Genomic DNA, 19,625 nt, shown 5'->3' on the forward strand with positions numbered 1-19,625 from the left:
CCAAAGCTATATTTGATTGAGGAGATTGAGGAGAATTATGAAGTGGTGGACATTGACACTAAGAAGGAGGATGACCAGATCACACAAGAACTCATTGGTGCAGCTCTAGAGATCACTTTACATGCTATTATAGGGTCCTTGAACCCTAAAACTATGCGAGTTGTAGGCAGAATTGGAAACCAACCAGTAACTATTCTCATTGATTCAGGAAGTACTCACAACTTCCTGGACCCTTCATTACTATCCAAACTTTCTCTACATGTGTTAACCAATGACAAAGTTAGGGTGAAAGTTGCAAATGGAGACCAAGTTCAAAGTGAGAGCAGAATTAAAGATGTTCCAATGGTGGTCCAAGACATGAGGTTTTCTGTGGATATGTATTTACTAATACTGGCAGGTTGTGATGTAGTGCTGGGTGTACAATGGTTACAAGGGCTAAGGTCGATTTTATAGAACTTCCATAACCTTACTATGCAGTTTAACTACTAGTAGGGCTGAAAAACCGACCGGTCGATTCGGTTTTGAGCCCAAACCGAGACCGACCGGTCGGTTTTGTTAGAGCCTCAAAACCGGCCGAAACCGACCGAATCAGGGTATGAAAACCGATCGGTTCGGTTACCGGCCGGTTCACGGTCGGTTTGTCGGGTTTGGGCCGATTTGGGCCACTGTGTTTGGGCCGGTTTTGGCACTGTTTGGGCCATTTTAAGACCCAATTCAACCTCTTTTTGAGCTCATTTTGTTATTCAAAATCATCTACTACAAAGACTTTTTTTTTCCCAGAATTTTTAAAATTAATTAATTTAATCAATTTCTTTTTAATTTTAATCATGCCATGCATATATTATTAGTAACTAATAACTAATAACTAGTAACTACTACATATATACTACTTATATTTTATAGTCTTATTATCTTATATACTAAATTATTAATTACTAGATAAATAAAAAAAACTCCACTAGATGTTTAATACACATTACAAACAAAATTAAATTGTCTTAAGCAACAAATAACAATTGTTTTTGAATAAAACTCAAAAAATCTTCATTCTTCAGTCTGCAGTCTTCGACTCTTCAATCATCAATAGTTGTGATGTATGATGCTCCTAACTTTATAAGAAAACACCAAATAATCAAATTATCAATATTAATAAATTAGGATAATGAAAACAAATTAAATTAAATAATAAAAATAAATGAATATGGAATTGAATGAGAAAAAGTTAAAAACACATTATCAGATTCTACTACAAAGCTCTCAACATTATCCATGGAGTCTCGAATATCAATTGGCGTTGACGGATGTCGCAACCAATTCTGAGTACAAATAAGTGCCTCCACAGTTCTTGGAGCCAAGGAACTCCGAAAAGGATCAAGTACCCGACCTCCCGTACTAAATGCGGACTCTGATGCAACCGTGGAAACAGGCATGGCTAACACATCTCGTGCAATTCTCGCAAGTATAGGATAGTTAGGCTCATTCACTTTCCACCAATTCAACAAATCAAAAGATTGACTGAATGCCTCACAACCATTTGATAAATATCGATCAATCTCTATTTTGGTAGATGTAGATCCAGAGGCAGTCGATGCTTGCAACCACTCATAAAAAAGTTGTGACTCAAGATTGTCTTCAACATTATCTGGAGGTGCAGATGACAGAGGGGAAATATGTTCTCTGCTACTCGAGGAAGAACCGAACGTAGCATTATACTCCTCATACATGTCTGATAATAATTGTCTCACCCTCGACAATAAATCTTCAGCCCAATTATGATCATAAATTTTTTTCAAGTGAAAAGTAAGAAGCCCCAACTTACTACGTGGATCAAGGAGAACTGCAATCAACAACAACAAATTCAGTCTATCCAATGAACCCCAATACTTATCAAATTTCATTCTCATGCTATGGCCATGCTCATCAAACAAGTATTCTGACTCTCACACAGTCTAACCAACTCTTTTTGGAGCCTACAAATCTCCAAAAAACTTGTGTTTGCCGTGACATGTAAAGAACCAAAAAATCGACAAGTGGCATCATAAAATATTTTCAAAAATTTTACAAAAACCCGCACTGTCTCCCACTCGTCAGCTCTAGGAGGCCCAATGTTTCCATCCTTAAAGTAAGAAAGAAAATTGTAGTCCTCACTCTCCATTCGCCTAAAAGCCTTTTCAAATTTCTCAGCAGCCTCCAACATCATGTAAGTTGAATTCCATCGGGTTTGTACATCAAGGCACAACATTTTTTTACAATCAATTTTTTCCTTTTCTGCACATCTCTTAAACTTGTCTAATATTGCAGGGGAGGAACGCACATATCTAACAGCATTTCTAACCATTGTAATGGCATCATCACACTCCTTAAGACCCTCATTCACGACAAGATTTAGAATATGAGCACAACATCTCATGTGCATATACTTCCCTTCCAACATATTCTCCGTCAAAAAATGTCTCAAATATGCAATTGCAGTATCATTTGAGCTAGCATTATCAACAGTAACAGTAAATATCTTATCAATGCCCCAATGAAGGAGGCACGATTCAACATATTTTCCAATGGTATCCCCTCGATGATTAGGGATTAAACAAAAATTTATAATTTTCTTTTGTAATTTCCAATCACTATCAATAAAATGGGCAGTTAGACACATATAATTAAGATTTTGTACGATGTCCACGCATCAGTAGTTAATGAAATCCTCATTCCCCCATCTTTGAATAACTTTTTAAGTTTGACTTTTTTAGATGCAAATAGTTTCATACAATCTCTTGCAACCGTCACTCGACATGGCACTTTAAATCTAGGTTCAAGCAACCAAACCATCTTCTTAAATCCTTGCCCTTCAACAATTCTAAATGGTAATTCATCGAGAATTACCATCTCCGCAAGCGCCATCCTCACAGCCTCCTCACTATATTTATGAGTTACAAGATTTCTTAAAGAATTATCACTCTCTCCAAACCCCTCCGAGGATACCTCACCTGCCAATGTTGTTTGGTATTTATCTAAAGGCCCACGCTTATGAGGATTTTTGAGACATGAAGGTAGATGGTTTTGCATAGTTGAAGTTCCGTTCCTCTTCGAGTGGCAAGCGTATATCTTGCCACAATAATTGCACTTGGCCTTAGGATCATCTACGGAACAACCCTCAACTTTTGTAAAATGATCCCAAACAATTGACGGATCATTCCCCTTCCGTTTCTTAGGAAGTGGACAATTACTACTATTAGGGGCACTTGAAGTCGAGGGTTTTGGTATTTGAGAGTTCGAATCAAGATCAATTAGACTTGACGAAGAATCCATCTAACATGTAAAAACAAGAAAGAACAAAAAATCACCACAATTGTTAATTACACAGCAGCTAGTTTGCAACGTGACAAACATCACAAATCTAAGATTCTAATCTACATTTTAGATTGCTCATAAATCTCACAAATTATTTTACTTTCAATAAACATCACAAATTATTTATAACATAAACACATCATAAATTTTAGTTTCAATAAACATCACAAATTATTTTTTTTTCAACAAAATTACATCCAAATTCCAATCCGTGAATGGCAATGCATACTGCCGACAAAAATCAATCAAAATTCTTCATCAAAATGATATTCACTATTTCAATCATCTCAAACAAAGCAAACACAATCCCTAACCCTAGATTGAAATACCAAATCAGAAAACAAAAACCCTAATCCAAAAATTGATCCTCGGGTTCTAAATAAAAAAATACAAAATACTTATAAATAAATAAATAAATAAATCTCAAAATCATACCTAAAAACAACAATGGAGAGTCGGTCTCGGGTTCCCTATGGTTTGCCGAAGGAAGTCTCGCCGCTGCTGGACGGTGGACTGCTGGGCGTCGGTGAGCCGTGAGTGGCTGGAGTCGTGGACAGCGATGCGGCGTCACGGACTCACGAACTGAGTCACTGAAGTAGCGCCGAATCGCCGATTGCCGAGGCCCGAAATCGTCGAATGAGAGTCTGAGAGAGGGAGGCGGAAAGAAATGACTTGGGAGGCTGGGGGCTGGGGCCAGCTCGGGGACAATATGCCCTAGGGCTGAAACGGCGCCGTTCGCTTTATTTTTTTTTCTAACTTTAAGATGAAAACGACGTCGTTTCACTTATTTAAGTGAAACGGCGTCGTTTAATAAATGAATATATTTAAAAATATATATATATATACGGCGTCGGCCGATTTTTCGATTTTTGGTTGGTTCAAACCGCAACCGAACCGGCCGACGCCGATTTTGATGATTTATCACCGACGGCCGACCGGTTCCCTACCGGTTTCGGCCGGTTCCGAGCTCCGTCGGTCAGTCTGAGTCGGTCTCGGCCGGTTTTGCAATTTTCTGTACAGCCCTAACTACTAGGACAATGTGATCATTTTAAAGGGGCAGCGAGGCAGCACTTTAATGGAAGAATGACCATTTAATATAGCTACTGCTCTGGAAAAAAAAAAGTGTGCTACTACAGCTCATTGAACAAGTTTCCCAAGCCCAAACATCTACCCCTATTCCGAAACCCATATAGCACCTCCTTGACCTATATCCTGACATCTTTGCTCTCCCTTCTATCCTCCCACCAACCAAATCTCAAGACCACTGTATCACCCTATTGCCAGGTACTCAACCCATCTCTGTGAGATCCTATCGTTATCCCTATTTTCAGAAAGATGAAATTAAGAAAATCATTAAAGAGTTGCTAGAATCTGGTGTTATTCGACCTAGTCAAAGCCCGTATTCCTCACCTGTTTTATTGGTAAGGAAGGCAGATGGCACTTGGCGTTTATGTGTTGACTATCGGGCCCTCAACCATGTCACAATGAAAGATAAATACCCAATTCCAGTGGTGGAGGAATTGATGGATGAATTACATGGTGCCAAAGTGTTTTCTAAACTCGACTTAAGGTCGGGATATCATCAAATAAGGGTGAAAACTGAAGACATCCCTAAAACTGCATTCCGTACACACGAATGGCACTACGAATTTTTTGTGATGCTATTTGGCTTAACCAATGCGCCATCTACTTTCCAAAATTTGATGAATCAAGTTTTTAGACCTCATTTACCGAAATTTATTTTGGTTTTCTTTTATGATATTTTAATCTATAGCAGGGACGAAGAGGCTCACCTACACCACCTACAACTCACTTTTGACATCGTACGAGACAACCAGCTTTATGCTAAGCTGAGTAAGTGTGATTTTGGCTGCATGGAAATTGCATATTGGGCCATTTAATTTCTGGTCAAGGAGTAAGGGCAAACCCGGAGAAGATAAAGGCGATGTTGAGCTAGCCACCACCTAAAACCCTTAAAGCCCTACGAGGTTTTTTAGGTCATACGGGCTATTATCGTAAATTTGTGAGAGGATATGGAGTTGTAGCAGCAAAATTGACCAGCGTACTCAAAAAAGACAGTTTTACTTGGGATGAGGAAGCCCAAGTAGCCTTTAACTCACTCAAAACAGCCATGACTGAACCCCCAGTCTTAGCTTTGCCCAACTTTCAAAAACTCTTTGTCATTGAATGTGATGCGTCAGGGGAGGCTATCGGGGCAGTACTTATGCAAACAGGGAGCCCCATCGCATTTTTTTTAGTCAAGTTTTAAAAGGTAGATCCTTACAACTCTCTACCTATGAAAAAGAATTTATGGCCCTAGTGTCAGCAGTTAAAAAATGGTGCCATTACCTTTTGGGTCAACCGTTTATTATTAAGACGAATCATCAAAGTTTGAAATTCTTGCTTGACCAACGCGTGGGGACAGTTATGCAACAAAAATGGATTGCTAAGCTCTTGGGATATGACTTTGTGGTTGAATACAAAAAAGGCAAAGAAAACATGGTGGCGGATGCCTTATCTAGACAAGGGGTAGACTCGGAGGTTATTGTATCTCTCATTTCTATCTCAAATTGAGACTGGATGAATGATATCAAATCCTTATACTCGAGTGATGAGAGAATTAAGGTTCTTTTGGAGAAACACAAGCAGGGACAACTGCAGTCTCCTTACACAGTGAAGAGTGATATCCTGTTTTATAAAGGCAGAGTTTACATTCCTACAGTTCCTTCTTTCATACACAAGCTCCTAGATTTGTTACATGGGAGTCCTTTAGGGGGTCACTTGGGTTTTGACAAGACCCTTTATAAGGTCAAGAAGGATTTTTATTGGCCAGGCCAAAAGCTGGATGTGAGAAAATTTCTAAAAGACTGTGATATTTGCCAAACTGTCAAGGTGGATAATACACTTCCTAGTGGCTTGCTCCAACCCCTTCCAATTCCATCGACACCGTGGACTGACATTACAATGGACTTTGTTGAAGGATTACCTAACTCTGCTGGATTTAATGCCTTATGGGTAGTGCTTGACAAGTTTACCAAATACTCCCATTTTATTCCGATCTCCCATCCATATACGGCTAAGACTATCGCCCACCCAACTCTTCCTCAAACACATTTTTAAACTACATGGAATGCCCAACTCTATTACATCAAATCGAGATCCAACGTTCACTAGCAAGTTCTGGCAAGAATTTCTGTCTTTACAGGGGGTTAAGTTGGCTTTCAGCACGGCATACCATCCCCAAACCGATGGCCAAACGGAAGCTGTTAATAAATGGGTGGAAAATTACTTGAGGTCCTATGTGTGTGATAGACCTAAGGAGTGGTCTAAATGGGTAGCCTTGGCAGAATGGTGCTACAACTCGAGCCAACATGGTTCGAGTAAACTAACACCCTTCCAAGCACTGTATGGGTACACACCGCCTAAACTAACAAGTTATACAACAGGCACTGCAAGATTAGAGGAGGTCGAGCTTACACTGCGAGAAAGAGACCAGCTTTGGGCCTTGTTGAAGCAAAACTTGGTCAGATACCAAGAGAGAATGAAGAAATATGATGATAAAAACAGAAAGGAACAACATTTGGAAATCTGTGAGTGGGTTTACCTGAAACTCCAGTCGTACAGACAGTCCTCTCTTCGCAACCACCACTGTTTGAAACTTTCACCACGATTCTACGGGCCCTTTCAGGTAGTTCAGAAAGTTGGTGAAGTAGCCTACCGAATTCAACTACCCCATTCTTCTCAACTCCACGATGTTTTCCACATCTCGCAATTAAAGAAAAAATTGGGCAACCAGGTCAGTATCATTCCAACTCTACCACCCACTGACAAAAATGGCGTAGTGAAATCGGAATCTGAAGAGATCCTCCAACGAAGACTGAAGAAAGTGAGGAACTTACCCGTCGTCGAGCTCTTGGTTCGCTGGACTGGTCAGACGCAAGACGAAGCCTCCTGGGAGCCATACACACAGCTGTGCACCGCTTACCCACACCTTATGGGCAAGGTGTTGTGATGGGAGGGGGAGTGTTACACGTCGACATCGAAGTGAAGAGAACAGAGGGGGAGAAGTGTATGATGAGTTCGGGACTTAAGGTTCCTTCGAAGACATGTTCCTGAGTAAGTGATCGTGCGTGGGCTAGCTAGTGGATGGGCTGTAGCAACGGTCAGATGAGATGGACGTTCGTGGGCTTTGAATGGGCTAAGAAGACCTGATGCATGTTTATTTCCTGCTTTATATTTCCTTCAATCTGTAATCAAATAACCTAAGGGTAATTCAGTCATTTTACATTAGTAGTATATCTAGCATAGTAACGGAATGAGGAATCATCCAGAACCTGAGAATCATTTTGTTATTTCATTTTCATCTATGGAGGAGCTCCCCTCTAAGAGAGCCTTATCTTTTCATTCTCAATACAAATGAAATATTCATCAGATTGTGCTTTTCTCCTTAAATCCCTAGTTTGATCTATTACAGATTCGACACGTACGGCCAAAACCTTGTGCTTTTCAAATATATATAGTTATATATTTGCTCTAACAATCACTATATATATAATTTTTACCGATCAATTACGGCCGGGATCAGTGTGAGTCACTGAGTTGGGATGATTAATTTTTACCAATATTCAAGTCGCTTCAAGGACAAGGAAAAACTTAAGTTGAGAGTTGTAGATCCGTCGTTACTTACTAACATTTTTTTTTTCCTTTTAATTTGTCTCTACGTACCTTGTGCCTGCTTGTAATGTCTGAGCAAATAAAGAAGAAGAAATTCACAATCGAGATTTGGTAAGGAATCCTGATTTTAGCATGTTTAATTATTCTTTCTTTTATGTTAACTTTTATTTTTTTTTCTCCAATTCTAGCTTTGTTGAAAGTTGCTTTCTATATATTTTCGTCGACAACTGTACGTGTGGCGCACAATAAGGTGATTTTATTGATTATGTTTTGAATAAATAATTAGCACCCGCTTAAACAAGACCTCGGTGATCCACTTCGTCACTTTCCATTTTCCACTCTCCATTTCTGTTTAATTTTTACAAGTTTATATTGGAAAAATAGAAAAGAAAGTGAGGATTAAGACGGAATGGAGTGCGTACAATATAAATAGTTCTAATTCATGGGGTGTTTTTGATTCCCAGTACTGGGTTAAATATTTGAATGTTTATGAGAAAAAAAAGGGAAAAATACGTAAGTTTATTATTATATTCATCTTATTTCGTGCTTTCAGTGAATGGATTTATACAAATAAGTAATTAATTGAGGTGTTTTCCTTTGCAAGTAATTGTGATATTGTTGTTGGACGTTTTCCTGTTTTTCATTTTCGTTAAAACGGTCCATTAAGTACCTGATCTCGAGGTTAAAATTCCTCTGGTTTTAGAAAAACACAGCACTTATGTAGTTGATCATCTTCAATCTAACTTGTGAGCAGCACCCATTAAGTAATTAACAATCGTTGTGCCAAGGCATGAGGAGATGATGATATCAGATAACAACATTTGGGGGTGACCACAGAGCTGTCAGTGATCAGTATATATCTTGTTATATATATATACATACATATATATATATATATATATATATACACGGATTGGGATATATATGTTATGTGGCTCATATATACATACCTGATCTACCTCCACACTTCACGCATACCAAAGAGATTGAAACTGGCCTTTCCATATATAAACTCTTTTGCATTTACATTTTTTAATTCTGTTTTGAGTTTAGTTTCCTTAATTCTGACTGTAAAGATCAGTTTAACTAGAAATCGTAACGTAACTGAAAGATGAAATGGATTTTGAAGTCTTTATAGATTCATTGTCTTAAGCTACCTCCTTTAATTTCGATGTAGTACTGTTAATATATATATTATGTAATCATCAACTCACATCGATATCTTTGGGACAAATGGTTTCGGAACAAGGGTCGACGTTCGTGATGTATTCTTCTTGATCTTCTTCTGTCTGTCCCCTTTGCGCTCCCCATTAATACATCCAGTGAATCGGAAGGCAAACGAAAGCCAAAGATCCTAAACTAGAGAAAAGAATGAAGACCTTGTCATCTTTCCACCTTATAACAAATCCCACAACAGTTTGCGTTTTGTAGCATCTGGGTCATGTTTACCTCGGCTTGTTGAGTATATCTGCATGTACATATGATTTGATTGTGGATTGGTTAAGTGGTTGGGTCCGGATCATTTAGATGAAGGCAGGCCCTGTTCCAAAAACACAAAAAGAAAAACTTGGGCCACATTTTTGTTTTAAAAAACCGTATATAGACCACTTAAGTTATTGTTCGAGAGGACGTGGGTTCCAGATCGGATGCTCAACTTCCTTTTCCATCATTTCATCTCATTACCAAACTCAACTTTCAGCTGAAATCTTCCAGTTTCCTTTTACTGAACCAAGAAGGAAAATATCCCAAAATCTACACGAAACATCATAACTTAAAGTTGAAAATGTAAAGTAATTAGTAACAATTCAAACTCTTTGCTTTCTTTCCAACAAAGGTTCTGACTTTCGATATCAACTCCACTAACTTGCAATAAGAGTCTTAGATTTATACGTGATATTTATGTAGCGTCCCAAAGTCTAAATAGAAAGAAAATCATAGTACAGATTTTCTGGAGCACTGACTTCATCGTTGATACGTGATATGACTTGGGCATGCATTTTGGGGACATAATTCAAGTTGAGGCATTTGGTGTGATGTTCACAAGGGACCTATTCCGAAAGGCCCATAATTGGAAGATTGAATAGAGAACCACAACCTAGCTAACTGAACCACGGTTTTCCTTCCTGTTGAGAGCTTTTGATTTTCTTCTTCTTCTTCTTCTTCTTCTTTTTCCTTAGAAGTCGGCAGCGTATCATGGCATGCGCACCACTTTAGTTTTCTATAATCGAGCTTTTTTTGTCTCGTTTTCAAGACTTGGAAACCAAAACAAAAGGAGTGCGAAATCAAAAGTTCAAATTTTCATTTTCTTTCATGATTATAGTTCACCAACATGATAAGAAATGTAGAGGATTTTAATTCAAAGATGATGTTTTTCAGACGTTATCTTCAATTACAGGTACAAGTACTAATTGAAGATAGTACAAGAAATGTAAGATTATGGCAAGAACTTTAATAATTTATAAGTTGACTTCATGGTGAATATATATAATGTGTACCTCGTAGAAGTCCAATAACTCTTCTTTTATGACAATTGACGAACGTAACTGCCACTCTGTATTTAAAAAAAAAAAAATGTTCTTTAATTACCTTCCTCTGCCTTTTGTTTTAGAGCAATAGTATTAGATAATGCATTTGTATATGCATCTACATATTTATATAATATGATCTTAAATCGGGTTGCATTAGATTATGCATATCTAAAAATTTGTATAGTTATGAATAATGTTTTTACAAATTTAAATATGCACTGTTTATTATTTAAATCTTATTTTATTACTTTTTACTCTCTTCTCCCCCTCTCTCTTCACTAATGGATAGAATTTTAAGAAAAAATTATTATGGGTACTAAATGATAGAATTTGCAATGGTGCTAATTGCACTTTTTTTTTTTTTTTTTTTTTAATATACAAAATCAATCTCCAAAAACCATTGCCCTCGCATTGATTTCACGGCATATCTGATCTAGTGCCTACCTAGGTATATGAGCCGTACTAAACGGGGACTTATATATAATACCGCATGCAGTTTTAATTTTTATTTTATGAAAAATTATAAAAATGAGATATTTTTCACAACTATTTTATAATATTATTTTAAATAAATAATATTTAATTTTTGAAAATAAAGTTAGAAGAGCATCAATATTTTACGCACAATTCTAATAGAAAGAAATTAAAGAGAGAAAGTGAGAACACCAAAAGTAGTGGACGATTTTGACTTTAGGAATCAATGAGTCTAAGCCATTCAAATTTATTATTAGTTTTAGGAATTAGATGGCCAAATTAATTCCTCGTCTTCATTTTGGCCTTTTGTTCCACTTTAATAGATATCAAAATTCGAAGCCTTTAAGAATCACCTAATTCCCGATCGACACTGTTGTGTTACAGACTCCAGTTATGGGCAAAATCAGGCTAAAACAGAGTCCACTTTTATTTTGTGGTTAAACAGTGCAATTAACAGTAATAAAGTTATTCACAGAATGAAAGTCATCTCCAACTTCAAAGAGTGGGATTTAAAATATCGACTTTAGATAGAGTGTAGTCTCTGGAACAGTTTATTTGTAGAGAATTATAAAAGTTAATATTATACCAATCTCAAAAAAATTTGTGTACTAATAGAGTTTCAATTATGAATAATTAGTTTATAATATAGAATTTTTTCTATATATAACAGTCATAACCATAACTTCATTTTCATAACGAAGTGTTTTCCTAAAAAAAAGAAGAAAAACAGTAATAAAGTTGTGAATAGTCCCTTTTTATTTTGTCCGTTCACCTATCATTTTAATTTGTTTATCTACATCGATAATCACGAAGAATTAATTTGGACCCTACAGCCAAATAAAAAACCTTTATTTATTTCAGTTCCAAACCATATCACAAAGCACAAAAGCGTGACAATATATGATGCCACAACGTGTAACACCGTCTCTACAAATGTATCATATCTCTTATCTCTCCACAACATGACCTTATTGATCTGAAGAACACACGTAATATATAACATACCAAACTCGAATGCACACACCGGAATGCATGATAGTTGAGTGCAGTTACTCATGAGCCCTTGGTGTGTCTTCATTATTAATTATAACCTAATTAAATACTAATTAAGGCTTGGAGCAGCTTATAGCTAGCTAGCATATATAATTTTTTTCTTTCTAGTGTGGTGCCAGTGCTGGGGCTGCTATTGGTGCAACCAAGAACTTTGCAGGCATCGCGGGTCCTGGTGCAACAAAACCAGAGCTGCGAATCTGCTCGGACATCACTCGCCGCGGATTTGTTTGTGTTTCACATAATTTGGGAAGAAACACACCTACCAGAATAACAAATGGAATTGCTAAATTAACCAGCGGCAATTATATATATATATATATATATATATATATATATATATATATAAGCTTTTTGAGTAATTAGTTAATTGAAAAAACAAATGCATGTTCACCTTCACCCGCAGCAAGATTGAAGTATAGATCAACAACGTTGGGGCAGCTCTCGTAGCATTGGGGTGAGCAAAGCTTTTGGGTGAAGCAAGACTCTAGGAGAGAGTCAGATGAGATTCCCAATGTTTTCCGATCGAGCCCACATGCTTTGATGCATTGGTCAGTCTCGATCCATTCCTTCATTTTGTCGGCCTCAATTTCAGATGTACGGCAAGTGTACGCTTCCTCTCCGCTCCTTTTCACATGCTTTTCGAGCACGCAGCGCTTTCCGGAGGACGACACTGCGAACGCGCATGTGTCCTGCTCTAGATTCTCACATGTTATTCCGCCTACAACAGCCAACATCATTGGATTGAGTACTGCATGCAGTTAGAACTAGATGCATGAAAGCCAATTTTGTAACATCGTTATTAATGTACGAGATTAAGGAGTCATAAATATATCCTAATGCATGAAAGTTTCAAAGGAAAGATACACATATATCATGAGATCATCACAAAGTTAGGTTTGGAAATTAACATAATATTGTTACCTAGAGTGCCTTGCACAAAGAGGGCAAGTGAAAGAGCCAGGGTGAATATGATGACGTGGGTCTTCAAGCTCATATTGGAGGCCATTGCGGAGTTCCAAAATGAAGTTAAGAAGATACTGGGAAAAGCCTAAAAGTTGTTAGCTAGAGACCGAGTGTTTCTCCTACGAGGATTAACGCTGCGACGTTTCATGGGTAACCGGGAGCATTTATAGAAGACTAATTTGCTTCAACGATCAATACTGTAGAAAGGAAAAAAACAAACGAGCCCTTAATTCAAAGTTGAGAAAATTAATTAAAGTCATCGTGAACATTACTCTAGATGTTAATGTCTCTGTGCGACCACTCGGACGGCCGTGCTTGAATGGTAATTCTCCCATTTAACCCCGGGCCCCTCCCTCTGATCTCTTCCCCCAGAAGAAATCAATTACTAGTCAATGACTGCCACTATAATGGCGGATATATGTATGGGTGTATGCACCATGCATGCCATGATCATAATTTTTTTTTTTTTTTTTTTTTTTTCATTAGTACTTTTTCGATCGTCAGTATTGAAGGTTCCCCAAATCGAATCTCAAGTATAAATGTCAAAGAGAAAACCTTCCCGCAGGCCAACCCGTTTTTCTCTCTTTAATAGAGTCCAACCAGAAGCTGCCACGTAAGTCATACGCACGGAATAAACTATGCGATGCATTTCAGAAGAATTAATTGTTCCTTTTAGCTCGAATCAGCTTTCCCTTTTCTTAGAGCATCGCTTCTCTAAAATTATTATTTTTTATAATTTGAGAAAAAATTTAAAGAATATTCTCAAAACCGAATCTTTATTTTAAGAAAAAGATTTAGAAAATAAAATGGAAAACTACTATTCATTCTCTAAATTATTTTTATCAATATTTTATTTATTTTAATTAAATTAACTATTCTTTCAATCATCTATAATTTCTCTTATATTTATATTTGTTATAATTTTAAATAATACTTTTAAAAATAATTTAAATAACTACAAAAATATAAAAAAATATATATATTAAAAAAAATTTAAATTTTTATTTAAAATATTCACTAGAGTAGTAGTTTAAAACATAAAAGAAAATATTGAGTAGTTATATTTATAAATGAAAGTGGGAGAAAAAAATAATAAAAAGGAATATAGAAATATTATTTTAATAGAATAGAAAATGGATAGAAAATAAAATGTAAAAAATTTTTGAAAAATGAGTAAAATTAAAAAAAAAATTTTAAAATATACTATTTAACTAAATTATAAGGAATTTGATAGAACCTAACGTGAATGCTATTACTCATTTTTTTCCTTTTGTTTCTTCTTCCCCACCCTCGACAGACTCCTCCTGCGTTCCCCCTCTCTCTCACTAAAACTATTCTCTTCCTCCAGCGTCCCCCCATCTCTTTCTCATTTTTTTTTTTCCTTCTCTCGAAACCCCTCTCTCTCTGTCTCATTTTCTTCTTCCCCAACCCCCGAAGAAATCCTCCTCCTTCGTCCCCCACCCCTCGGCTAACAGATCCATTCAAGCTATAATTTTGAGCTCATTTTGGTTTGAAGTCCAACTATTAGAAGCAGTCTCCACTGAGTAAGGTAACCTCCAAATTACAACAAAATAATAATAATAATAATAAAGTAATTTTTTCATTTTTCCTCCGTTTTAGAGCTCAATTTCTGGTTTAAAAACCATCAAATTGCACACCTAGATTCAATGTGAGACTTGGGTCTAGAACTTAATCACCTAAATATTAATGGTGGATTTCAAAGTGGTCTGGTGCTTTAGATGATGGATAGAATGAAAAAACTTCATTGTGAGAAGAAATGTTTCAGAGGGGGGGGACGAAGGTCGCATTCTGGGCAGATGGAAAGAAGAAAATGAGAGAGAGAGAGATAGAGAGAGAGAGGGAGAGGGGATGCAAAGTCGCAGACCACTGGAAGTGTTTTTGTGTTTCCGTCGATGGGAGTGAGGGGTGGGTGTGAGCAGGTATAGATTTTATTTTTGTGAAATGCGTAGTTTTTACTGGTGTCCGTTAAACTCCATCTATAGGATGGACCTGCCCAAAGAGGAGCTGAATGCCAAATTTTGCTCTTTTCTGCATCACATGAGTAATGAAAATTCAGATTAATTAATTAAGCTATGCCTTCCTTGGCTGATGATCCGTAATGGCTGGACTACCCATTAAGCTTGAGGCACTAGCACTCATGTTTAATTAGTCTAGTTCTTGTTTTTAATTTCAAGTTTTTTTTTTTTTTTTAATTTTTATTCAGTACGTTTGATATTCACAAGTTGCATGTAATTACTGTATTATAGGGGTGACAGTATGTGGTATTTAGAGTCTATACTGAGTTACACCTCCCAAAGCATTAAATACATTAATAAAAAAATTCAAACAAAGACAAAATGAACAGATGGAAGCTTGGAATATTAAAGTTAAGAGGGAAGGGTACGTTGGACAGCTTGAATTTTCTTCGAGGGGCACCCTTAAATATTAATGAATTATTTTTGAAAGCCTTAAAACTTATTTCAAAACAAAAAGTGATGAGATGACCAAAAAGCCCGTAAGATTAAAAAAAAAAAACGATTATTATTAAAAATAAGTATAATTAGTGATGACATAATAATATTTATCCGTTTATATGTTAGTTTGAATGTTTGATCACAATTTTAGAATAAGACCCAAAATTAGTATGTGGTATTTTTATATATAATATGAAAGCAGTGTATATATATAATTCAAATTAGAACTCAAAATTAGTCAAACAAAATGCGCGCTTTCATGACTCGGATTAATTAACATTTGAACTACGTACGTACGTATACGCTGGGGATATCGATCGTGTTGAAAGTACGTGGCATTTGATTATTTTTGAACACATGACTTCAAACACGACAGCAAAATTAGAACAGCGGATAGAGTTTTTGCTGCCCGTGGTAAGTTTAATTTGTTTCGTTTTAAAGGTTTATCTTAATTTTATGCCATCGTAATTAATCAGGTAATATCCCGCACGGCCATACGTAGAAATGGCGCTTTAGAACATGAAGAGATTCATGTGGTATGATTAGCAACTTCAATAAAATTCTGTTTTTTTTTTTTTTTTTTTTTTTTCCTTTCTTTCAATCAATATCCCTTTATTTATAATATGGACTCAAGGTCTTAATTTGAAGAGAGAAGACGTAGTAGTGTTAGAATATAGATTAATTAGACGATTAAATAACACGCTAGCATGACAAACAGAAGATTATATTATTGTTATTTACTTGTTTAATAAGAGAAAAATTCTATTTGTAGTCCCTATTTGAGAATTGCATGTGCAAGTCCTTCATTAAATAGAAAAAAGTACTATTTTGATAAGAATATTATTATAATTTTGAAAAAATTTAAAGATAAAATTAATTAGACTTGCAATGCAGTCCCCAAATCGTAACATCGCTCTTATCAAGATAGTCTAATTAAATCTCTCTTCACCTTGGCCTTGATCGATCTGTTCCATGTTAACGAATATTCAACCTATAGTTAATCATCTCACGATTCCCGGCCTGACTGTTGATCTGTATATAGAAATTAATTCATCCAGGTTTTACTCGCATTAGTAGTACTGATGTGCAAATTATATAAATACGTACAAAAATCATATTAATTAATTTATTTGCAGCAGCTCAAGTTTGGGAAAAAAAAAAAGGAAAAGAAAAACAGGGTAAATTCATAGCCAATACATCACACAGAGACGCAAGAGTATGATACCATGCAACCTTCTACGTGCTAATCTACACCTACAGAGACTACGAGTATACCTGAGGCACGCAGCTCTGTTTTATTGATTTGAAGAACACAGCCAAGACACGTAATTTGAATGCACACACCAACAGATGGCTGTGCACTTCAATGTACGGCTACTATATATATATATATATATATATATATATATATGTATATATCCCTGCCTCGGTGTGACTTGATCATTATTGTAACATAAATACCAAGCCTTTGTATATTATATGTAATCAATCTCTTCTAGTATGGTGCCAGTGCTGGGGCAGCTATTGTTGCAACGGTGAATTTCGCAGCCTCCACGGGTCCCGGTGCAACAAAACCAGAGCTACGAATCTCAGACATCCCTCGCCGCGGATTTGTTTGTGCTTCACATAATTTGGGAAGAAACACGCCTACCCAATAAATGTTAATAAGTTCCGGCTAGACATTAATTAGGTAGCATTTTCTTAGCTTGCACGCAATAAGAACTTCATAAATGATGCATGCTTACCTTCACCAGCAGCAAGATTGAAGTATAGATCAGCAACGTTGGGGCAGCTCTCGTAGCACTGAGGTGAGCAAAGCTTTTCGGTGAAACGAGACTCTAGGAGAGAGTCTGATGAGATTCCCAGTGTTTTCCGATCGAGCCCACATGCTTTGATGCATTGGTCAGTCTCGATCCATTCCTTCAGTTTGTCGACCTCAATTTCTGATGTACGGCATGTGTATGCTTCCTCCCCGCTCCTTTTCACGTGCTTCTCAAGCACGCAGCGCTTGCCGGAAGATGACACTGCGAACGCACATGTGTCCTGGTCTAGATGCTCACATATTATTCCTCCTGCAATAGTGTTACCATATCACATTCCAAATTAATGAGAGAAAAACGAATCATATATATATATATATATATATATATATATATCGTAGCATTAAGCAATAAGAATATGAGTGAATATATATTGTAAATCAAGCAGGAAATTAAAGTGGATGTTTTGGTATTGAAAGTAAGTACGTATGAGCGCCCATACGCACCTAGAGTGCCTTGCACAAAGAGGGCAAGTGTAAGAGCCAGGATGGCCATACTAGTCGAGCTAATGTTAGAGGCCATGGCACAGTTCTAGTGAAAAAGAAGATACTGGCGGAGGTGATCTAAACTAGCTCGGGGCTCTAGCGAAGTTGGTAGTGAATTTGTGTATGTTGATCCTGCGGGTAAGCTGCGAAGCTTCATGATCGTTGGGAGCATTTATATATAATTGTTCCAGCGATCACTCTAGGTTTGTCAAAAAGTAGCAAGTATAATTTCAAGTTTAAGAAATGAAAAACATACATAACAGAACCTTACTTTAGATGTTAGTGAAGCTCGTGTCCTTGGTGCATGTGAGTGTCGTGTGGCTCCACTTGGGTTCCTGAAAGGTCTCTATGACTATGACCCACACACATGATATCGATTACTGGTCAATGAGTACTGCCGCAATCAGTGGCGGATGCTTGAAGATCTCGAGTTATCTATAATATGACCAGACTTTAAAATGGAGAAAATATTTACAGCAGCTTCCTGCGCAGCACACTTAATATTGTAGGTTAAAAAAAAAAATGATGCCACGTAAAGTATGTGGAGAGTGTAGGCTGATGTATAATAATATTCTTTATTTTAACAGTACCATCAAGGCCAATTTAAGTCCGGTGATAGTCAATATAACAGTATCATCAAGATATTGCACAATATAGTCAAGGTTGATCTCATCATCAGGAACAAACTTAACAGGCTGAGATTCAGGTTCTAATAACCATTCATTATGTAGAGTAACATATTTCCAATAAATCATTTTTAGAATTTACAACTTAGCATAAAAAATATATATAACTTTGTATTAGAAAAGTTTTATCATCTGAATTTTTCAAAACAACTTTAGATTTAAATTAGTTTTTAACACTATAATAAATAGGATAAACAATAGCAAGAAGTTTGCTACTTTCACCTGTATCATTATAACCAGATGTTAAAATATTCAAAGTTAAAGTCTTGAGAATATTAGAATCAAACAAAACAAGGGTTAGATCAAGAAAGCAATCAAAATGAACAAGATCATTAAACAAAGATGATTGAATCATACCAATTATACTAGTTTCAGTTTTTTTGAATCTAGTATCTCTCAAACATAGAAGCACATAAGCTTTTATATCCTTATAAGTAAGAGGCTTAACAACAACTTGAACAGAACCAATATGCAGAAATTTATAACCTTTAATAAGAAAATCATAATGAATAATTACTTTCTTAAAGATTTACATACTAGTAAAGATTTCACATGCAAGGCATGTATGTCCGGTTGAAGATGGCATAACCGAGAAATATGTCAGTCGGACTGGTCTTGCTCGGTTATCCCAAACAATGGTTATTTTCTTGCGATGCTTGAGATTTTCGAATAGCGTGTCCTTCGAATTGGATTTGCTCAGTGATTTTGAGTAATGAGTACTTTCTTATGATGCTTGGAATTTTAGAGCAATGTGTTAGCCAAACTTGCCTTGCTTGGCAAACCCGAGCAAGGATTAAATTCTTGCTGCTCGATATTACTAACCAGTGTCTCCGTTAAATTGAAATTGTTACGTGATCTCAAAAAATAATTATTTTCTTGTGGTGCTCGGAATTACTGAGCAATGTGTCAGTCGAAATGACCTTGCTCGATTATCTTGAGCAAGATTTATTTTCTTTCAATGCTCGGAATGACCAACCAATGTGTCCTTCAAACTGGACTTGCTTGGTGATCTCGAGTAAGGCTTATTTTCTTGTGATACTCTAAATTCCTGAGCAATGTGTCGATCGGGATACCCTTGCTTGGTGATCCTGAACAAAGGCTAAATTTTTGCGTGACGCAT

General features: G+C 36.5%; 2 protein-coding genes across 2 annotated transcripts; both read right to left on the reverse strand.

The window, feature by feature from the left end:
* Positions 1-11,862: 11,862 nt before the first annotated feature.
* Positions 11,863-13,424, reverse strand: LOC121248454. Its single transcript, XM_041146928.1, has 4 exons — positions 13,313-13,424; positions 12,999-13,237; positions 12,469-12,795; positions 11,863-12,336 (listed from the first exon to the last, which is right to left on the reverse strand). Exons 2-4 carry the CDS (start codon positions 13,081-13,083, stop codon positions 12,182-12,184), a joined length of 567 nt encoding a protein of 188 aa, XP_041002862.1. The 5' UTR covers positions 13,084-13,237; positions 13,313-13,424; the 3' UTR covers positions 11,863-12,181.
* Positions 13,425-16,677: 3,253 nt separating this feature from the next.
* Positions 16,678-17,975, reverse strand: LOC121248455. The gene is made up of 3 exons (XM_041146929.1): positions 17,781-17,975; positions 17,260-17,586; positions 16,678-17,161 (listed from the first exon to the last, which is right to left on the reverse strand). The coding sequence occupies exons 1-3, from the start codon at positions 17,854-17,856 to the stop codon at positions 17,010-17,012; spliced, it is 555 nt and encodes a 184-aa protein (XP_041002863.1). The 5' UTR covers positions 17,857-17,975; the 3' UTR covers positions 16,678-17,009.
* Between the last annotated feature and the right edge of the window lie 1,650 nt (positions 17,976-19,625).

This window comes from Juglans microcarpa x Juglans regia, chromosome 2D (genome assembly GCF_004785595.1).
Source record: "Juglans microcarpa x Juglans regia isolate MS1-56 chromosome 2D, Jm3101_v1.0, whole genome shotgun sequence".
NCBI lineage: Eukaryota > Viridiplantae > Streptophyta > Magnoliopsida > Fagales > Juglandaceae > Juglans > Juglans microcarpa x Juglans regia.